The sequence below is a fragment of the Sceloporus occidentalis genome, unplaced genomic scaffold (genome assembly GCF_023333645.1).
Source record: "Sceloporus occidentalis isolate IW3139 unplaced genomic scaffold, rSceOcc1.0.p SCAF_3, whole genome shotgun sequence".
Classification (NCBI taxonomy): Eukaryota; Metazoa; Chordata; class Lepidosauria; order Squamata; family Phrynosomatidae; genus Sceloporus; species Sceloporus occidentalis.
Genome location: NW_028316983.1, coordinates 194,007,401 through 194,028,705, shown reverse-complemented (window position 1 = coordinate 194,028,705; position 21,305 = coordinate 194,007,401). Strand labels below are relative to the sequence as shown.

Genomic DNA, 21,305 nt, shown 5'->3' with positions numbered 1-21,305 from the left:
GCAGCGTTGGGGTGTGCATCATTTAAATGCCATGTCCCCATATCGCCCCCAAGCCAGAGCTTACTGTTGATCTGTTTCAGCCCTTAATAAACCATGTTGTTAGTTGTGTGCTATTGCACTGCAAGTACTATTCAATCTTGGTTTTTTTACTCACTTTGTGAGAGTCAGTAGGCAAACTGGAAAAGGGAAATTTAAATTTTTCCACCTTTTGCTGACAAAAGTTGATGCTCATAGGAAATTTCCTTCCTGTGCAAACAGCAGGTTCTGAGTAACAATTTTTATTAGGACCATAGCAGGAGAGAACATCTCCTACTACTTACCTGAACGAATTCTGATTTCTCCATCCTGCATACACATACTACCCACAGTTATGAAATGCAAAATTATTTATTCATACCAGTATAAAATTTCCCATAGTACAGTTATATACACACCACCCATACACATTAAATGCAAATCTACATTTAGCATCATGTTTAGCTTCGCCCCTGGAGTTGTTAGGTTACTTTTATTTTGTCCTAATGCTTAAATATGAAAATACCTCCTTTGTTGCCTTACCAGAGAACAGGCAATCTTTAGAATGCCACTCAGAAGCACAGAAACTAGCCACAAATGCATGATGTATCCTTTCTGTAACAGCCGTGAACTTTGATGTTCTGTGCATTTTATATCACAAATGCTATCATAAATAAGAACTTTGGCCCTTGTGTTTAAAAAAAACAAGCAGGAAAGTGTTCATGGGAGGAGGCTTTTTCTAAAAGTTCAGAGACTTTGAGCTTCATGCTGGTCTAGTACATGAGTAATCCTATGTGGTAGGCGTGGGGGAACCTTAGAATGCCAAGATGTTTTGTTAAACAATTTCCTCAATTCCATGGAGGTTGGGGCTTCTGGAAATCCAAAACACTGGTAGGGACAGCATTTCCCCAGTTATACCAGAAACTATTTGAGAAAACCCAAGGCCACTACAAGGCTACTGTCACATTGGAGTTACACACCTCTTTAACTATGGAATACTGGAATTTGTCATTTGCTGGGATTTGTCATTGCTATCAGAGAGAGAACGCTAAATACCACACAAAACTGCAACTCCCAGAATTCCATAGCACTGAACCATGACAGCTAAAGTGGTGTCCAACTGCATTAAAATCCAGCAGTGTAAATGAAGCCTATGATGGTAGAATTTGTATTTTTTGTTATTGTTGTGTACCTTCAGGTAATGTCTGACTTATGGTGACCCTAATATGAACCTATCATGAAGTGTGTGGGTTTGGGGGAGATGGGTTGGCAAGGTTTCTTCAAAGGCAGTTTGCCATTGCTTTCCTCTTACTGTACCAAAAATGGCACCTCCAGCACCAGGCAGAATATATTGGCCATGTAAGCAGAAGAATAAATTAAACAATAGGCATTTTAGCCCACCACTAAACTATGAGTTAAATTAGCTTGAATACTAAAATTCCCCTGAATTCACAGATAGGAAAGCTATGCATTTGTCATTATAGCCAAATAACTGCTCTGTTGAATATCCATCTTCTCAGTATGAGACTGATTCACATCAAACTTTTGCTGTCCCTTCACATAGGAAAGCCTGAGAAGTGCTGGTCTAACACCAGTAAAATGACATGGAATTAAATATAAAAACTGTATAAGTGCATTTTTAGCATTAGCTACTGACATGTAACAAGGGCCTAAATACCTTAAAGGCACAACATCCTCTCTCATGGTGGAATCTAAGCAGGGTCAGCCCTGGTTAGTACTTGGATAGCAGACAACTGATGAATACCAGGTGCTCTAGGGTATATTTCAGAGGAAGGAACTGGCAAAACCACCTCTGAGTAATCATTGCCCAAGAACGCCCTATGAAATTCAGTGGGTTGCCATATGTTGACAAGCGACTTGAAGGCATACACAAGACACTTTGGAAAACGTAACCTAAGCTGAAAGTGAAGTTTTGGCAATTCACTTCCTCTCCTTCAAAACAGGTGTGAATTCTTCTCTTATGTCCTTGCTGCTGTACAAGTGTAAGCACAGTTTTACACTACAGTCATACAGATACTGGTGTGTCAGGTGTAAATACAGGAATATACCTGACAATATGGGCAAGTCTTGAACCTTTCTAATTTGCTCTTGCTGCAGTTTCAAGTAACAGAGGCATAACAATCTGTCAACACAAGAGGCCCTGTGGTATTTGTAATGCTTATAGAACATTGGGTTGGAGACCTCTCCATATTAGAAGAGCATTAAATGTGGGCTAGAGAAAATAACTGTTAAATGGATCTGTAATTGGTTGACCGGCCGAACCCAAAGGGTGCTCAACAATGGCTCCTTTTCATCCTGGAGGGAAGTGACCAGTGGAGTCCCACAGGGCTCTGTCCTGGGCCCAGTGTTATTCAACATCTTTATCAATGACCTGGATGACAGAATTGGGAGCATACTTATCAAATTTGCAGATGACACCAAATTAGGAGGAATAGCTAATACTCCAGAGGACAGGATCAACATTCAAAATGATCTGAATAGACTAGAAAGCTGGGACAAAGCTAACAAAATGAAATTCAACACAGAGAAATGTAAGGTACTGCACTTAGGGCAGAAAAATGAAATGCACAGATATAGGATGGGGGACACCTTGCTGAATGAAACTACATGTGAAAGGGATCTGGGAGTCCAAGTAGACCACAAGTTGAACATGAGTGAACAGTGTGCTGCGGCAGCTAAAAAGGCCAATGCAATTTTAGGCTGCATCAATAAAAGTATAGTGTCTAGATCAAGAGAAGTAATAGTGCCACTGTATTCTGCTCTGGTCAAGCCCCACCTGGAATATTGTGTCCAGTTCTGGGCACCACAATTCAAAAAGGACATTGAGAAACTGGAGCGTGTCCAGAGGAGGGCGACTAAAATGGTGAAAGGTCTGGAAACCTTGCCCTCTGAGGAACGACTCAGGAAGCTGGGGATGGTTAGCCTGGAGAAGAGAAGGTTAAGAGGTGATATGATAGCACTGTTTAAATATTTGAAAGGATGTCATATTGAGGGAGCAAGCTTGTTTTCTGCTGCTCCAGAGAACAGGACCCGGAACAATGGATGCAAGCTACAGGAAAAGAGATTCCACCTCAACATTAGGAAGAACTTCCTGACAGTAAGGGCTGTTTGACAGTGGAACACACTCCCTTAAGCAGAGGCTGGATTGCCATCTGCTGGGGATGCTTTGATTTGGATTTCCTGCATGGCAGGGGCTTGGACTGGATGGCCCGTGCGGTCTCTTCCAACTCTATGATTCTATGATTCTATCTTCCTAGTTCTGGCCCATAAAATGACTTTCTTCAATAATGTTAAGTTGTTTCTGCTCCCAATATATTCCTACAACACCTGGCCTCATACCAAAGGTGATTAAGAAGATCCAAAACGTCTTGTGAAAGAAGAAAAGGAAAGGTGATGAATTAAGAATGTGTTAAAAAGTTTAAAACATGCCTTAAGATGTATTTGCTCTGCATAGGCATGTGTGGAGGGGAAATATGTTGCATTCCCTTGCAGCATTGATCATATACTTAGCCAGGCACACCTGAAAATGCCAAGCATTAATCACTAAATATGGCCAGTTTTTTTTTTAATGAGCAGAAAACAGACACTTGATAAAGGCACCCTTGTGCAACAGAAACAGCAGATAAAACTTTTCAATGATTTTTAAATATATTTTACAGCACATCTTTAAAAGAAACTGGTGCTCTCTAGTGGTAGAATGATATTATAGCCATAAGATTGTTTTTACAAATGTAAAGGCACCAGATCCTGTCTAATCTTAGAAGCTAAACAGGGTCAGCCCTGGTTAGTAACTGAATGAGAGACCACCGGTGAATGCTATATGCTATATTTCAGAGGAAGTAACTGGCAAAACCACCTTTAAATATTCTTTGCCTAAATAAACCCTATGAAATTCATGAGTCATCATAAATTGACAGATGACTTAAAGGCACATATACAACAGGCACAAAAATGTTTGGAAGAAACTTTTATATCTTTATATGTGATATTTGGCATATCAGAAGAAAACAGTGGCACCTTTATAAAATATGACTAAAAAGTGGAGCATCTCCACAATAGATTATGTAATCAAGAAGAAATGGGAAAAAATGTTAAGACCTTTCTGGAGATTCAGAAACTAAGATGGGTTACAGATCGCCAAAAAGTGGTGCTCTACTGCCGCCGCCAGTTGCTGCGTCCGGGAATTGCAGCAGCCAAACCGCAGTTCCCGGACGCAGTGAAGAAGCGCCAAAATGGGACGCTGCAAGGTGCTACTCGCGCAGTCACATCTGGGGCGTGACGTGCGGACGCTATGCATCCTATACGTCAAAATGGCGGTGCCTGTGTGTATAGGGCGCCGTCATTATTACGCCCCCATCACGTGCTAGGGGTGAGGCCGGTATGGATGCTAGGGGGCGCCGCAAAGGCCCGTTTGTAATGGGCCTAAGGGATGAATTTAACTTCTCCCTCTGCAGATCTTCTCTGGTCGAAATTCAATTTTACAAAGGAAGATAATTTTTCCATAATCTGATCTGAGCATGCAAACAGATGTATTAATTTAAGAACCACACTGGGACCATGCTTACTTTGCTGTAAAAATATTACACGATTACAAAGATGAGTATCTCATTTAAAAAAAATAAGTATAGATAAAAATTTCTAGTATAGTCACTAGCAATGCTTAATAGAAATAAGGCAATAAAGATAGTCTTGTTACTTTCAATTAGGCAGTTTTCCCACCATGCATCCTAAAATTTGAATAGTCTAAAAAATTACCTATTTCTTTCCCACTAAATGTCTGTCTGGTGCCATTATCCTACCCGACTGCTTTTGGCATTCAAATCAGACTAGAAAATAAAACACCAAAACATGGTTATAATATGATTTCTGATTCTCAAGATGTATTACAGTTATAACTGTAAATTAAGAACTATTTATTTTAAAACAAATTTGAGAACATGCAAACATGCAAACATCATACCTTAAGGTAATTCCCCCCCCCCCCCCTTTGTTCATCATGTGGGGACTTTCAAATCACATCCCTTAGATTTATGATTCTTCTGTTTGGAAAGCATTTAAGGTTGTTTGGATTTACAGCCTCTTGCTCTGGCATTTTTCTCTATCAGATAAGAATACCAACTTGGTGTTCTTTATTGCCTGCATCTTAGAACAACTAGATTAAAACGTCAAATAAACACAGGCCTTCATTTTCTGTGCAACAAAGAAATCTGGGTACAGTTGCCCTTTGAAATGACACCATTATAGTTTGAATTTTCTCTGGAACATTTTATTATTGAACTCCCTAATTGCATCACTACATCCTGATGATAAGATTTATTACAGTGGGGTCAAAGGAAGAAAGCAGCTTGAGATGGAGACAGGGACTAACTCCTGTGTCTGATTAGATTTTACTAGTCTGCAAGACTGTTCTCTGCCCAGTCTCAGGGACAACCAGAACCTCTCCCTGTATCCTTTACTCACCTTCACACCACCTTCTAGTCCATAAAATTGTAAAAAAACCCGACTCAGATGAAACCCTGTATTTTCAGTAGAGATGAGTTTCCTTCAGCACACTAGAGCATTGCTGCTATGGTTGTTGCTATATTCCATTCACATTCCTTAGACATGAACAGAATTCTCAAGAATAATTAGACTATATTACTTTAAGCATCACAGGTAATATGCTTCTGTACACTAGTTGCTGGGACACATAAGGTGGAAGATGCAGTTGCATTCAGGTCCTACTGGACACTTTCTCATAGGTATCTGGCTGGAGTGTGTGTATAGAAGACTAGATTGATTTTCAGCAGATCCAGCTCTTCTTACATCCATATGACCTGACTGGGACAGAAAAGCCAGATCTGATACCTGCCCTTGGTGACAGAGGCAGGCGGGCATAAGCAACATATGCCTTGGTTTCCCTGTTCAAAATCAATATCCAAAATTCTGCACCACAAAATACTGTGTAAAGTTCTGCCACGCTGGAACGCCAATATGGTTCCCCTCCCACACTTCATCTTACTTCTCTCTGGATCAACATGTTCACTTTCTAGACTGGGGTGGGGGGGATTAGTTTCCATAATAACTTTTTTGTTTTGTTTTGTTTCCCGTTCTCCTGCCATCTCTGTTTTTTGGGATCGAGGCAGAACTAGATTGAGTGTGGGTTCCAGAAAAAGAATATTCTTGGTAGATGTTTGATACTAATACAGATAAGTGAAGCTGCACAACTAGATTATTTGTTTTATTGACAGTATTTCTGTATTGCCTCCCAACTCACAAGGGCCGCCCCCAGGCAATGAACAAATAAAAACCAATTAAAACGATACGATAAAAACATTTTAAAAACGCATTAAAATGTGTTTTAAAAACTCATAAAAGCTGTCTAAAAACAATCCTAGAACCCAGCTTTGAAACAGTTAAAGCAGAAATTTCAAACCCTGAAAGCCACATGGAACAGCAATTTTGGCTGCCCATTGAAAGCTTAAAAAAGATGTGAACAACCTAACTTCCTTGGGTAGGGAGGTTAAAGTTCAGGTGCTGCTACAGAGAAAGCCCTTCTACACGTACCCATCAAACGCACAAGGCGTTGGGGCACACAACAGGGCCTTCTGTGAAAATTTCAAGTTTCTGGCAGGCTCATATGGGAGGACATAGTTTTTCAGATATCCTGGTCCCAAGTCTTTTATGGCTCTGTAGGTCAACACCAGCATCTTCAATTGAGCTCAGAAGCAAACTGGAAGCCAGAGCAGTTCTTGCAAGACTGGTGTTATGTGATGTTTAAAATGTACACATACCTAACACCAGTTTAGCTGGAGTTTTCTTCTCTTTCATCCAAAATAAGAACAATTAATTTAAATAACTTTTTTAAAAAGCATGTGATTTACTTTTGATGTGTTCATAAAGAAAGAAATATAGGTAGTAATGCTACAAGAAGCAATACTACAAAGAAATAGCATTAAAATAGAACAGGTAGTATCACAGAAGAGGAAGCAGCAAAATAGAGCATGTATGTGCAGGTCATAATAGTGAGACAGATGACTCATACTGTCCTCATAACCAAAAAAAGAGATGAAGAGAGGAGTTTCTACAGAACACATTCAGAAAATGGCTTAAATATTTCTGGAAAACATCAGCATAGGAGGTAAGCTTTAGAATGGGCTGTACATATGAGATAAGAAATACAGATAAGGGTAAGAACTTATTTGGGATTAATTTTTGAGTAATTTTGATGGGGTTTCCTTTTAGAGAAAGGGTAATTTACTTAAAAGCATAGTTACAGGTTTGTTCAGATACTTTCAGCCTTCTGGGTTTGGGGCTGATATTTCGGGACGTGTAGGGCACTGAGCAGTGGTCTTAGGCTTTATTGAGTTTGGGAATAATTCATGATCTACCCTCTCAAGTTTTCCCCAATATGGTGGCAATCCATCTGTTGTTTAGCTATGTTGCTAGTTCTGTCAACCAGCTTCTATATGACAATGAAGCCCACTGTTGAAGTTATCAATTCCTTGGCTTCAAAAAAAAAAACAAAACCCAGGGTCATTGAAAGTCAATTATGAGAGTTATGCTCCAATCTCCAATACCAACATGTCATAGTCCTTGTCTGCACAAAGGCATTACTGATGTTTTATCACATCACCAGTTTTCCAACTGGTTCTCTGGGGCAGAGAGAAGCTGTAGGCGATGCCAGCGAAACTGTTGGGAGGCTACCAGTTTGAAACTGAGAATGCCATCTTCCAGTCTTCTACCCAGTTCAGGCTGCCTATATTAGGTCAGGTAGAGATTTTCAACAGTGAAAAGCACCAGTGGGTTTCACCACGGCACATCCTTACTGAATTTCTAATGTGATGTAGTGTAGGTTTGCTGTGTTAGGAACTTTCTTTTAATTCCACTTGAAGTAAGCTTTGAACCCGCTTTATTTGGCCTGTTTGTTTCACCCCCATGTTTTAGTTGTACACTACTATCTTTGGAGTTGATGGTTGTCAACAGCAGAGTGTTAAATCTAAGTTCTTTCATGCATAATGTTGTGCTGGCATTAGCATAGTACTAAGTCTCCATCTGGTACAATCTCTCATTTCACTGGCTAAAGTGAAAGATCTTTTTAAATATTTTACATCTGCCAGGAAATTGCACTTTAAAAATCTTGTGCAGATGATACTGGCTGGCAATTGAGTAGATGTAATGTTGAACAACAGCATCAGTTTTATAGAGTCCATGTGCATATTTCAGTTATAAACATAATTGGGACTTAGATCAACCACTTTGACACTGTTATGTATACAGTTCTGCTGTTAGGTATACAGTTCCATAAGATTCCATATTACATTGCCTAAATAATATCATTTAATGCAATGATACCCCACTGCCTAAAGAGCAGGTGTAAATCGCTGGCAGTATGAGTAACAGAAAACAACGAAACACATGTCTTTAACAAATGTTTAAAAAACGTGTTATTTGTGAAAGGTGTGGACTCAACTTAAAACACTCACAGCAAAACCTAAATCATAACTGAATCACAGAACAGTGAGGTGATACTGGAGAAATCCCAGCATCCCTAATAATAACTATCACTATAATACTTGAGTGAATCTCATCTCAAGAGCAAGTCTTCTAAACAGGTGACATTCACTTGGTTTCATGTTATGTTCTATATGTACAATCAGTCTTATATATAAAATCAGAACAACTTGGTATTCACCTAAAACATTTATTAACCCAAAACAGAACTCTTAATAAATCCCCTCTTATTTGTTACTTTAAGAACATTCTGAAAAAGGATGATACTATACAAATTATCAGCAACCCCCACGTGACATTTCTATCCCAGGTTTTGTTAAAGAACTGGGAAAAGTTTGCATAAATCTTATCAGATGAATTATAATGTGACCCTAAAACATACAAGTAACAGGTCTCAAATAGACTAATTTGAATTAATCAAAACAATGTACAGAAATGTTTTGTAACAAAACAGAAGTAACTGGTTGAATGACTGCACAGTGGCAGAAGCCACTGTATCACTAAAAAGAAATTGGCTGAGCAAACCACATTATGCCAGAGCTGGCAACCCTCTGGAATGAGGCAATTCTGTCATATTGCTAAGTAAATACAGGGCTTTGTTAATTATTGACAGCAATTAAGCAAATGTCTGCATATTTTATACACTGACAATAACTGGTATTAAACAATGGTCTAGAATAAAACGATTTAGTGTTCAACATACACTAGAAAATAGAAAATACATTCAATATGCAAAGGAGAAAAACTATTCAAAGACACTTGGCATCATCATCTGCATTCCAGTATAATCTTTCACCTCTTGTTCTAGTGCAACAAAAACAAGGTTTAAACACACACCCAACAAAGCAATGAAACAGAATAACCGTGAATAGCTTTCTCTCACATACAGTAATATTTCCCCCATTATCTGAAAAACTTCTACTATCACTTGAAGGAAAAAAAAAATTTCACAATGAAATGTAGTAATATGCCATGCTTTTTCATTGGTTTAAAGAAAAAAATTAAAATGAACTTCATCTAGGGGAAACAACAAACAATTGCTATTCAAATGGACGCAGAGTTCCCTTTTATTAACATTGGAACCACAAATACAGCTTCCCCCTTGCAGATAGCAGTGATGTCAGCAAATTAGAGGTTTCAAAGGTTCACTTGACAAGATTCAACTGCATTTTGAAACAGAGTTTCCTCATCCAGCTGAAGGTTCTAAACACAAACAAAGCAACATTGAATTAGAAACAAAACTTAAACTACTCTGTTCCATCTGACTTTAATCTATGTTCTACATTAATAACTACAACAAGAATTGAATGGGGAAACTCCCCTACAAATGTGGCTTTTGTTAAAAAGACGTATTTCAATTTTTTTAGACTTGCCTCAAAGGCTAACTAGCAAAGACAGTCTTCAACTTGCCAAGGAAATTGTAGAACTTCTAGGCAACTTAAACCTGGTAAGAAAAGTGGAGCTTTCTTTATCACAGTTATTCAGAGATGAATGGAAATATAAGTCCATCTTCCAGAGCAGAAAAGCATTAACATTTTAAATTAAATGCATAGTTCTTACCATAACATCTACATAGTCAAGCTGATGTCTTTGATTTAAATGGCCAACAAAATCTCTAGTAACCTGGGTAGGGTCTCCCCATGGAAGAGATGCACAAATAGGACAGATCTTTTAAAAAGAAAGACAGAGTGTACATATAAGAAGCAATAGGTACTGGCTACATAAAATCCTAATTTGATTCATGATTAAGACAAAATAGAGATTTCTCACATGAATTACATAATTGCACTGCCAATGGCCTGTTACAGACAGGCCAAAATAAAGCTGCTTCGAGTCACTTTGGAGGTATGGTATTTCAATGATGTATGAGTCCTAAGAGTCCAAAAGCCACACCAAAGCTGCACTCCAGTCCTTAGGACCAGAGCGTGGCTTTGGTGTGGCATTTGGACTCTTAGGATGCATGCATCATTGAAATACCATACCTCCAAAGTGACTCGAAGCAGCTTTATTTTGGCCTGTCTGTAACAGGCCAATATTATTTATCTTAAAATCATGCTAAATACTTTCAAATGAAATTTATTCTTATAACAAAAGAACAACAGCGTTGCAAACGTGAATAAAAAAATAAAATTTACAGAGGTAAATTTTATTTTTCATTCAACTCAACAAGATTCAAATGCGTATAACTAGGGATGATTTGTGCCACCACGTGAAGAAAAATACAATGAAAATAATATATTAAGAGCAGCCCTAGAAGATGATAGTTTGTTTAGTAAATCATAAAAGGCATCTCTATCTCAAGGGTTAGGGGGAGGTAAGAAATGCCAAAAAGATAACTGCCATTAGGTAAGAACATGCTGGAGAGAATTGGAGCTGTTCCATCTGGAACATCACTGCAAAGAGAAAGGGGCATTTTGTTCTCTCCCAGCATAATACTGTTGTTTTAGAATTAACACAATTTTTAAAAAACAAGTTCCTGTTATAAACATGAAAATTCTAGTCACATATACTCACTACTGGATCTATCTGATAAAGATGCCTGTCATTACAGTGATCCAATAAGTTCTGCCTTGTGAAGTTATCTTCTTGACATAGAGGGCATTTGAATGTAGGCCGTCCACTGAAAAACAGACCAATATTAGATAGGCATCATGGATGTCGAACTGTGGTACAGTATGCAGAAGGTACAAGAAGTTTCTCTCCCACTATAATTTACCAACATTTTATCCAAAGAGGATGTTTGGGTGGCAGTCAGATTTAACTATCAAGAGAAGAACTAGCATTTTTGTATCTCAGTGAATACTTATGGGCAGCATTTTTCCTTGCATAGCTGATTTTTGATTATCCACTGCACCCCAATGATATTTTAGTAGACAGAACTCTGTGTTACTTAATAAGATCTGGGCCCCATATTTAGAGTAGATGTGGGAATTCTATGGCCTCCAGATGTTGCTAAACTATACTATTCCCAGTGGTCATATCCAGCACAGCAATGATAAGGAATGCTGGGAATTGCAGTCCAACGTCATTAGGGCCACATAGGTCTAAACCACACTGTAGAAATAATCCAGTTTGAGACTACTTTAACTATTCTGGCTCAATGCTAGGGAATTCTGGGAACTGTAGTTTTGTGAGACATTGAGCCCTTCCCTATCAGAGAGCTCTGGTGGAACAATGAACTACACTCCCCAAGATTCCCTAGCACTGAGGCAGGGCAATTAAGCCGGCCTCAAACTGGATTATTTCTGCAGTGTGTTTTGGACCATAGTTTCCACCCTCTCTCTTCAGAGTCTTTTGAAGAATTTGGAATGAGCCAATTGTGACATTACCTTTAAAATGAGCTTTCTCCAGGTGTTTTATGCATTAGGGATAGAGGACACACTTGGGTCAGCTCCTCCAAATTCATTTCATCAGCTTTTTATCACATCAGAAAATAATGCAGTTCATCCTATGTCTATTTGGGGAAAAACTCCATAAATTTTACCAAAATTTATTTCAGAGTAAATGTGCCTGGAGATGTGGCCTAAAAATCTCAATTCCCAGCAAAGTGCTTGCTAAGAAAGAAGGAGACACCACACTGACTAATTTTCAACTTGAAAAGCACAGCATAATTTGGTACAGGAAGGTTCAGAAGAAGCTTTTTTCCTATCACCAGCAACTTTTGTACTGAAAGTAGAATCCTGTGAAATTAGCACACCTTTTGTTGCACTATTTCAAATATAAAATGTTATCTCTGCTTTGAAGTTTTATATTCAAAGAAACTAACCAAATTCCATGTTTCTCATCTCTCTGTCCTAATATATTGTAGGATATAATTAATATTTATTTTAAAAAGATTCACACTCTACCTTTCAGCCAACTACCAGTAATCTCCTAATGATGCTAAAGGGAGGTGTGTGGGATCTGATAACCCCAATAACCTTCCCTCCTCCAAACCACACACATCGCCTTTGTTCATCCGACTGATGGCAGAAGATAGAATATACTTCTTAATTCTGTAGTCATGGGGCAATTGGCACTTTAGGATAAAATCTTTTTTGGCAGGGAAGGCTCCCTGAACCTTTTCTTTTGCTTGACCAGTGACTGAACCCAAAATGGTCTTTCTCTCTGTGGTGTTCTTCCGAGATGAAAAAAAGTGCAACTACCCAGTGTTTCTTGTTTCTCTGGTAAATGGCAGAGTATAGTGTGTCCTATACTCAACAATATATACTGCCACATTGCCAATTTATGTTATGTCCTTTTCTGGGCACTCTGGAGGCTGGCATTCCCTTGATCTCTCTGCAGCATCTAGACATACTATATCGTCTCTGAAGCTCCCACCCCTACCTCCACTTGGTCATGTGGGAAGCAGACAGGATCAGCAAAATGGCTGGCTATGTACCTGTAGTCAAGACACAAAATAATTACAGCAGCACTGAGACCTCCAGGAGACTCCAGTAAACCTTAGCTGTGATGTAATCATGGCTACAAATGCTGTCTGCTCCCCATCAAGCATGGAATAGTGGCGCAGGGAGACTCAGAAGCTGTAGGGCAAGTCTAGAGGTAGTATTTGGTTCAGCCTAATGTAGGTCTGCATGCAGAACTACTAGACTACTCTGAGCAATATAGGATTGCAGCCACAATTTGTTTAGTACTTCAGATCAACTATAAGAATTTTCCCAAAATCCAAAACAATGAACAAACTTCACAAATATAAAAGTGTTTTAATTCCATATTGTCTGAGTGCATACTTGAGGAAAGTAACTGTTACTCCTTGCCCTAATCATAGAACCAATCTCTGAACTCAAATAGATATTTGATTTGAAATATGAGTCTTACCTTGCAGCTTCTTCAAGAACATGCAGATTAGAATTTTCCCCAATTTCTGAAGTAGAAGAATCACTCCTAAAACTTCATAAAGAAGGTGAGCATTTATTTTATGTTAAATACAGAAAGGCTGTAGCCCTAAGCACCAATATTAGTAGGACTTACTTTCCAATAAATATGTTTTAAATTGAGATACAGCACTTATCTAAATTAGATAAACAAAGGCCCTGTACACACAGGCCCTTTAGCACATCCTGGTGATGTGCTAGGGTTGCCTCGGGGCACCGTTTCCAGACACCCCACAACCCTAGGACACCACCAGGACGTCACAGCTGTGCGGTGCCGTATACACGGCGCACACAGCTGTGACATCATTGTCGCACGCCTTACAGATGGGCGTGTGCGGCAGCGATATCCTCAGTTTGCGGCGGCGCTAAAAGGAGCCACTTTTTAGCGGTCCTTGTTTCCACGTAGCTGCACTGTGCAATTTGGTTGCTGCGGCGCAGTTATGTGGAAAAGAGGCGTCACCGGCCACCTCTTTCTGGCGGTCTGTACCCCGCCAAAGATTATTTTAGAAATACTGAATCAAAGGTCTGGATAAAATTGCTTCTTGGCTCAGATCTGATCAGTCCATGCAGTTACTTCCACCCAATCTTCAGCTAACTGTGTGGAGGAATAGAAGGCTGGCAGCTTCAACAGACAACAATTTCTGCAACAATTATTATTATTATTATTATTATTATTACTACTCGGGGTGGCTAACAAATTAAAAAACAATGTTAACACTTTCCTATATTTTTGTAGGAATCATTGTAACTACAAACACATGATTCCCTCTAATTTAATTTTTTTGTTATTATGTAAACCACAAGTGAAAGAGGAAGGCCACTTTACAGATGGATTGCTTCAACAAAGGAAGCCATGACTACTGCAAGACCTGAGCAGGTTGTTGATGATTGTGGCTCTTGGAAATCAAATTTACAGGGTCATGCTAACTCGAACCTGCCTTGACTACAAATAACAACAAGGAAATATGTAGGTCAAACAAATAAATAAATACCGAGAATAACAACAAACATGAATAACATTTTCATAATCCAAGTCCATAACCCAAGTTCCAAAACTTAAAGAACAGGTTGCGAATTTATAATACAATTCAAGAACTATCTCATTTGGAGACACCAGTATGAAGTACAATCAGCCCTCCACATTAGCAGCTTTGACACTTGTGGTTTTGTTATTCACAAGGACAATGCAAAGCCTGGAGAAAAGAAGGTTAAGAGGTGATATGATAGCCCTGTTTAAATATTTGAAAGGATGTCATATTGAGGAGGGAGCAAGCTTGTTTTCTGCTGCTCCAGAGAACAGGACCCGGAACAATGGATGCAAGCTACAGGAAAAGAGATTCCACCTGAACATTAGGAGGAACTTCCTGACAGTAAGGGCTGTTCGACAGTGGAATGCACTTCCTCGGAAGGTGATAGAGTCTCCTTCCTTGGAGGTCTTTAAACAGAGGCTGGATGGCCATCTGTCAGGGATGCTTTGATTTGGATTTCCTGCATGGCAGGGGGGTTGGACTGGATGGCCCTAGTGGTCTTTTCCAACTCTACGATTCTATGATTCTATGATATGTGTGCGTGCACACTCCTCCTCCTCCCTCCTGGGTTTTCATCTCGGGGGAAAGCCCAGAAAGAAGCCTGGAAGCATGCGTGCACCAACCCCTCCCCTTTCCAGGTTGGATCGGTGTCTGGAGAAGACAGGCACCTATCTGCCTGGGAAAGAGGCTTGGAGGGATGGATCCACCCCCTCTCCTTTCCTGGGTGGATCAGTGTCTGGAGAAGGTAAGCACCCATCTGTCCGGGAGAAGGGTGTGAAGCCAGTTAAAAGGACTGGAGGGACTGCCCACCCACCCCTTTAATTCCATGTTGGGGGGAGGATGGGCTTATTCACAGTTTTCTACATTCGTGGGGGTTCTGTGCCCCTAACCTCTGTGAATGTGGAGGGCTGACTGTACACCTTAATCAACACTTCACCATAGCACTTTATCCCATAGCAAATCTAATGAAGGCAGTATACATTAGCTTGAGACAGAGTTTAAATATATATTAAAATTTATAAAACTAGTTATAAATATGAATTACCTGTTTCCTGTTGAGTCCTGAGATATTTCTAGGTTTGGAATGACAGAAGGAACACCATATTCATCCTGATACTTCTTACACGATTTATAATGCTGTCTCATACGAAATAATCTAATCTGAAAAGGACGATATATCTTTTTTAGACCTTTAAAAGCAACACTATACCTGAAAAATATTTTATGAACATTAATTATAATTCATTTATGAAAAATTCTACAAAGTCTCCTTGATTCCACTATGAAATAACATCACAAACAAGCAGTAGGACATTAACTACTTTTATATGTTTTTGCTGATTTTTCCTAATGTTTTTGTTTAACTGAGAGCCAGTATACTCTAATCATGACAAAACCTATATCTAAACATTTTTGTCATGTTAGCTTCCGTGAAAAAATTCTAATGTATATTGGAAAAACCTTTCTATCATGATATTTCTATTGATTCTATGAGAGTGCTTTGATATACAACGACAAAAGAAAATGTCCCATTCCAGGAGAAAGGTGGGATATAAATAAAATAAAATAAAATAAAGAGTTTGCATGAGGATATCTCATTCTCTATTATCTAATTTGTTTCCTACACAGAAGTCAGCATATGGCTTCCCTGAGTCTTCTTAATGCAAAACTCTGACAGCAAACAGTGACATACTATCACCCACCAAACAGCAAGAACAATGAATTTTCAGTGCAATTCTATGTCGTATGACATATGATGAAGCCCTAAATGGGTAGTTTTTCTGTATTTTTATAAACTACTGGTATTTAAAATTTATTATACCTGTTTGTCACAGCATCTACAGCTTCCCACCAACTTCTTCATGCTGTTTTCAATATCTAAGGCTCTACTGGGTCGTGCCTTTTCTTTTCTGGTTACAATGCCTCTGCACAACGGGCAATGCGTTCCACCTTCTTTCATAGCCATCAGGAAACATTTCCTGCAAAATCTGGGCACAAATATAAATTGGCATACAAAAATAGTGTTCACTTTATCAACAATTATTCTGCTTTAGTAACAGGTAATCCTATACTCCTCACTTAGTAGAGATTACATTTTCAGGTGACACCATATTATTTTAGGATGGTAAACAGATTTCAAAAGGATACCTCAACATTGTGAGAAATGGTGAAAAATGGCAAATGAGGCTCAAACAAAGTGATATGCTTTGACATTCCCCCCCCCTTGCAAAATTTCACATATCTACTGATGGAGGATGCAACTAACCAAGAAATAAATGTTGGCGGTCTAAAGCAATAGGAAATAACAATCCAGCAAATACCAGTTATGAGGAGGGCAAGTTGGGCAATAGCAATAATTAGAAAAGAGCTTCAAAATAAAACAGCTTTCATAGAAATTTATATAAATCTAGCCAAATTTGAAATACTATGCACACTTATCGTTAGCCCATCTGAAAAAAGTATATTGAAAAGCTGGAAAAGGAATAGAAAAGATCAACACATGATTTGCAGGACAGAGCACACCAAATGAAGGAAGGAGACAATATACTCAAATGTGTATGTAAAGAAATCTTGTAGCACCTTTGAGACTAATTGAAAGAAAGAAATTGGCAGCATGAGCTTTTGTAGACTTCAGTCTACTTCCTGAGATGCATGCATTAGTGATACATTTTTTTATGTTTTCCTTCTTCAATGTTTCTGTCCTTCCACTTGCCCTCTCCCACCCCAATTATAATAATGCTAAAGCATTCAATGTCACAGAAGATACTTACTTCATCTTAAATGTTTAAGTATTTGTTGTGTGGCAACAAGGAGGTCTCAAAAGAATTAAGTAGATACATTTTAAGAAGCAATATGCATTTTCATAAGCACAAATACAATAATGTTACAATTCCTGTATTATTCATATATACTGTACGTACTATATATAAAAAACATGCTCTTACTAGATTATATGAATGTCCATTTGTATATAAAAAATCATTTTCATTCTTAGCAAAAGAGGAGTTAAAACAAAAAGAGGCTCCCAAAAGATAAAAAGTGCAAATCCATGCTGAAGAATATTTAACAGTGGACAAGAAAATGAGTGTGGAAAGAAGAAGAAAACCCTGAGAAGTGGGCTATAGATACTTACACATGCTGACAAATGGAAATCCGCACAGGAGTTTTGAACACATCTTGACATACAGGACAGTAATAATCATCCTCATTGAAACAAACTGTGGCAGGTTCCTCATTCAAGGTAGCAAACTGTGGTATTTCTAAAAGAGTAAAGGGAATATATTGGTCTGGATATGAGCACCGCTTTGTGCTTATTTTTCTATTTCTCTTAACTTGACGTTTTGGGGCACAGTATGAAACCTTGCCATCTAAAAGAGATAGAGTATCTCCCTTTCAGATAATACAGTACAAGCATGACTACAATTCAGTCGACTGGGAGTATTTACACATTATACTGTACACGTTTCACACTTCCTGTAAATACATACAAGCGTTTGAATATATCTGCAACTGCATTCAATCCTGATTTGTTCTCAGGCGCAAGAATCTTCTTAAATACATAAAATACAGAGTTACCTGGGTAAAATGAACAATGAATGTTTATATAAATAAAGAAACGTAAGTTTACTTTTTTTTAAAAAATGTAAATATAGCCACTTACCTGGAGCACAACCTCTTTTGACCCTAAGCAGGTGTCATGGGAAATTTTAGAATATTTTGTGTGAAGAAATTCTGAGGTAGTGAGGAAAACGGCAGAGGAAACAGCATGAAGGACAGCATGTGAATGAAAAGCACCATGAGAAGAAGACAGTGAAGGGCAGAACTGCAGCAGCTTTGAGACCAGAGAGCAGCAGAATGAGGCCTAGTGTTGCACTTCAACCCACATCATTGTAGTAGAAAACAGGACTGAATCGTGAAATGCACCACGCTGTCCTACTTTGCTCTGTTTTCAAACTTAAATTGTACACTAATCTGAATTGTTTCCAATTCTTTCTTTTCCATTTTCACCCTTCTGAATTAATACATTATGTTTTATTCATTATTAACATATCATAACATGTGTTTTAGTGGGTAGAGTAAAAAAATTAAACACTCTACAGAACTGAACTAGCAATATTTATAATTCTTTAGGCACAACTAGTAACTTTCCCAGAATGCGATCCTATGCAAGTTCCACTAAACATGGTAAGACTTGTATCTGTGTTGGGGTGCTGCATTACTTTTATGAATGCTTACATTTATTTATTTTTTAAGTTAATTTACAGGAAGCCCACAACATTCTTTAGCTCTACTGAGAAAGCACCTGCTTTAAAATAAGAAGCAAGAATATTGGAAATGCCGTGTGAAACCTCTGTATGAACACAGGCACACTACATTAAATATGAATAAGTGAACCCAGAAATAAATCAGCGTTTTGGGTACAGTTTTGACTTTTGTGTGAAATACTATGTGTGAAAACCTCTGCCTGTGTACTGATCAACAATCTCTGTACACATCTACAGACTCCTGTTGTTGAGTGCCTTCAAGTCATTTCTGACTTATGGAGACACTATCATGGGTTTTCTTGGCAAGTGGGTTTCATGGCTGAGCTAGGAAGCGAACCTTGATCTTTGGAGTTGACAGTCCAACACTCAAACAACTGTGCTGTGCTGGCTTTCCACACAGACTATATTGTACTTGTGCTGAGAGTAACATATGAATACTAACATATGAATACCCCTAGAGTCACAAAAGGATGGATGGAAACACACACCTCAGCTGGGATTCACTATGTTTCTCAGGGTTCGTCTTCCAGTACCAAGCATGATGAGCCAAGTGATTATCTGAATACATTTTTATGATAGCTATGGTAAATTTAGTTGTTACACTAAATAATGGGAACAGGGTTGTTTTGAGAGAGCCAGTGTGGCGTAATGGTTTGAGTGTTAAGACTACAACTTTGGAGACCAGGGTTCAATTCCCTGCTTGACTATGAAACCCACTGGGTGACCTTGGGTGAGTCACACTCTCTCAGCCTCAAGGCAAGACAATGGCAAACCTCTGAACAAATCTTGCTAGGAAAACCCTGCGGTAGGGTTGCCTTAAGTCGGAAATAACTTGAAAGTACACACCAAGGTTTGTTTTGCCTTGACTGTCACTTGAGGAATACACAGAAAGTGGTTTAGCTTTTATTTGGCCATGCCCTCCATCTTTCTTTCAACGTCCTCCATTTTGAGTCTGACTAAGAAGCATGAGTTTACATTTAGATGGGTGTTTTTAGCCTTTATTTGGCAAGGTCCCATACTTTTCCTTGAATGTTCTCCAATTTGAATATGACTAGAAACATGAATTTATCTTTGTAGGAGTGTGTTTAAGTTTTATTTTGGCCATGTCGCCCATCTTTCTTTGAACGTCCTCCATATCGAGCCTAAGGACAATTTACATTTAGATGGGTGTTTTTAGCTTTTATTTGGTAAGGTCCCCATTTTTTTTTTAATGTTCTCCAGTTTGAGTATGACTAGAAACATAGAAACATGAATTTATCTTCATAGGAGTGCATTTTAGCTTTTATTTGGCCATGTCCCCCCTCTTTTCCTTGAACGGCCTCCATTTTGAGCCTGACTAGAAGTATGAATTTATTTGAGCATTTTTAGCTTTTGTTTGTCCATATCCCCCCTATTTCTTTGAATTTCCTCCATTTTGAGCCTGTCTAAGAAGCGTGAACTTAAATTTAGATGGGTGTTTTTAGCTTTCACTTGGTGAAGTCCCTCATTTTTCCCTTGAAGGTTCTCCATTTGGAGCATGAATGGAAACATGAACGTATCTTCATAGGAGTGGCTTTAGCTTTTATTTGGCCAGGTCCATTTTTCATTCAACGTCCTCCATTTTGAGCCTGACTAGGATGAATTTATTTGAGTATTTTTAGCTTTTATTTGGACGTGTCCTCCATTTTTCTTTGAATTTCCTCCATTTTGAGCCTATGAAGCATGAATCTACATTTAGATGAATGTTTTTAGCTTTCATTTGGCAAGGTCCCCATTCTTCCTTGAACGTCCTCCATTTTGAGTCCGACTAAGAGGCATGAGTTTATCTTTACAGGAGTGTGTTTCAGCTTTTATGTGTCCCCCATTTCCCCTCCATTCCCCCCAGAACGCCCTCCATTTTGGGAAGGACACCTGTCCGCCCTGCTTCCAAGTCAAGAAACACCCCTTAAACCTCCTCATGAGAGACCGAGGCGGAGGAGGAGGAAGGGACGTGTGTCGGGGAAAGAGGGAGGCGAGGAAGGCGTCGGCGGCGGGGCTCTGGGCCCGACGCCTCCCGCCCCGAAACTACTAGGCCCTCCTCCCTTCTCGGCCTCCTCGCCCTGCCCCGAAGCCCAGCGGCGAGGCTACCTGTCGGGTCGGTCGCAGGAGGCCTAGTCGGGACGGGGCCGGGATCTTCGGGGCTCCCGGGAGCCAAGCCGCTCAAACCACCGCCGATCTCCATTGCTCTTGGGCCGCCGCCGCGGCGGCCTCTTCCCAACAAGGCCTCCGTTGCCATGGAGACGGCGCTCCCTCCCTCCCTCCCTCCTCCCTCCCTGTGTCAGAATTGTTATTGAACAACACTTAATAGGAGTAATGGTGGTGGTGGTAGTAGTAGTAGTAGGCCGCGGTTCTTCCCCTCAGGCCGCTAGGGGGCGAGTTTATAACGCCGCCTTTGTGTGTGTCTCCCTCATGGGCTGCATCCACATTGGAGGAATAAGCCGTTTTGGCACCGTTTTGGCTGAAGGCTATGGAATTCTGGGAGCCACAACAAACTCCAACTCCCAGAATTCCATAGCCTTCAGCCAAAACGGCTCATTGCTCCAGTGTGGATGCAGCCCATGAGGAGTATATAGGCCCTTGCCATATACAAG

General features: G+C 39.4%; 2 protein-coding genes across 3 annotated transcripts in view; both read right to left on the bottom strand.

Moving 5' to 3' along the window:
* The window catches only part of MEP1B (meprin A subunit beta), a 29,270-nt gene extending 28,926 nt beyond the window's left edge, over window positions 1–344 (bottom strand). Inside the window, exon 1 of the mRNA XM_089518366.1 lies at window positions 321–344. Within this exon, the coding sequence (XP_089374492.1) occupies window positions 321–344 (24 nt within the window). The remainder of the gene's footprint in view (window positions 1–320) is intronic.
* An 8,090-nt stretch (window positions 345–8,434) lies between these two features.
* On the bottom strand, window positions 8,435–20,974 carry RNF138 (ring finger protein 138). 2 transcript variants are annotated; one of them, XR_016280617.1, is made up of 9 exons: window positions 20,803–20,974; window positions 17,565–17,691; window positions 16,254–16,419; window positions 15,477–15,592; window positions 13,348–13,419; window positions 11,044–11,149; window positions 10,090–10,197; window positions 9,903–9,973; window positions 8,435–9,732 (listed from the first exon to the last, which is right to left on the bottom strand). XR_016280617.1 is itself a non-coding variant. In XM_089517237.1 (8 exons), exons 1-8 carry the CDS (start codon window positions 20,948–20,950, stop codon window positions 9,667–9,669), a joined length of 909 nt encoding a protein of 302 aa, XP_089373363.1. In that variant the 5' UTR covers window positions 20,951–20,970; the 3' UTR covers window positions 8,435–9,666. The 2 variants fall into 2 exon arrangements, 1 of the variants encoding a protein (XP_089373363.1); XM_089517237.1 differs by lacking the exon at window positions 9,903–9,973 and having other exon boundaries at window positions 20,803–20,970.
* Window positions 20,975–21,305: the final 331 nt, after the last annotated feature.

Coding starts and splice junctions, on each gene's coding strand:
- RNF138 (XM_089517237.1), bottom strand. CDS start 20,950: ATGGCAACGGAGGCCTTGTTGGGAAGAGGCCGCCGCGGCGGCGGCCCA. Junction 17,692..20,802: donor TCCTGCGACCGACCCGACAG/GTAGCCTCGCCG, acceptor TTACTCTTTTAG/AAATACCACAGTTTGCTACC. Junction 13,420..15,476: donor CAGGACTCAACAGGAAACAG/GTAATTCATATT, acceptor TTCTTTATGAAG/TTTTAGGAGTGATTCTTCTA.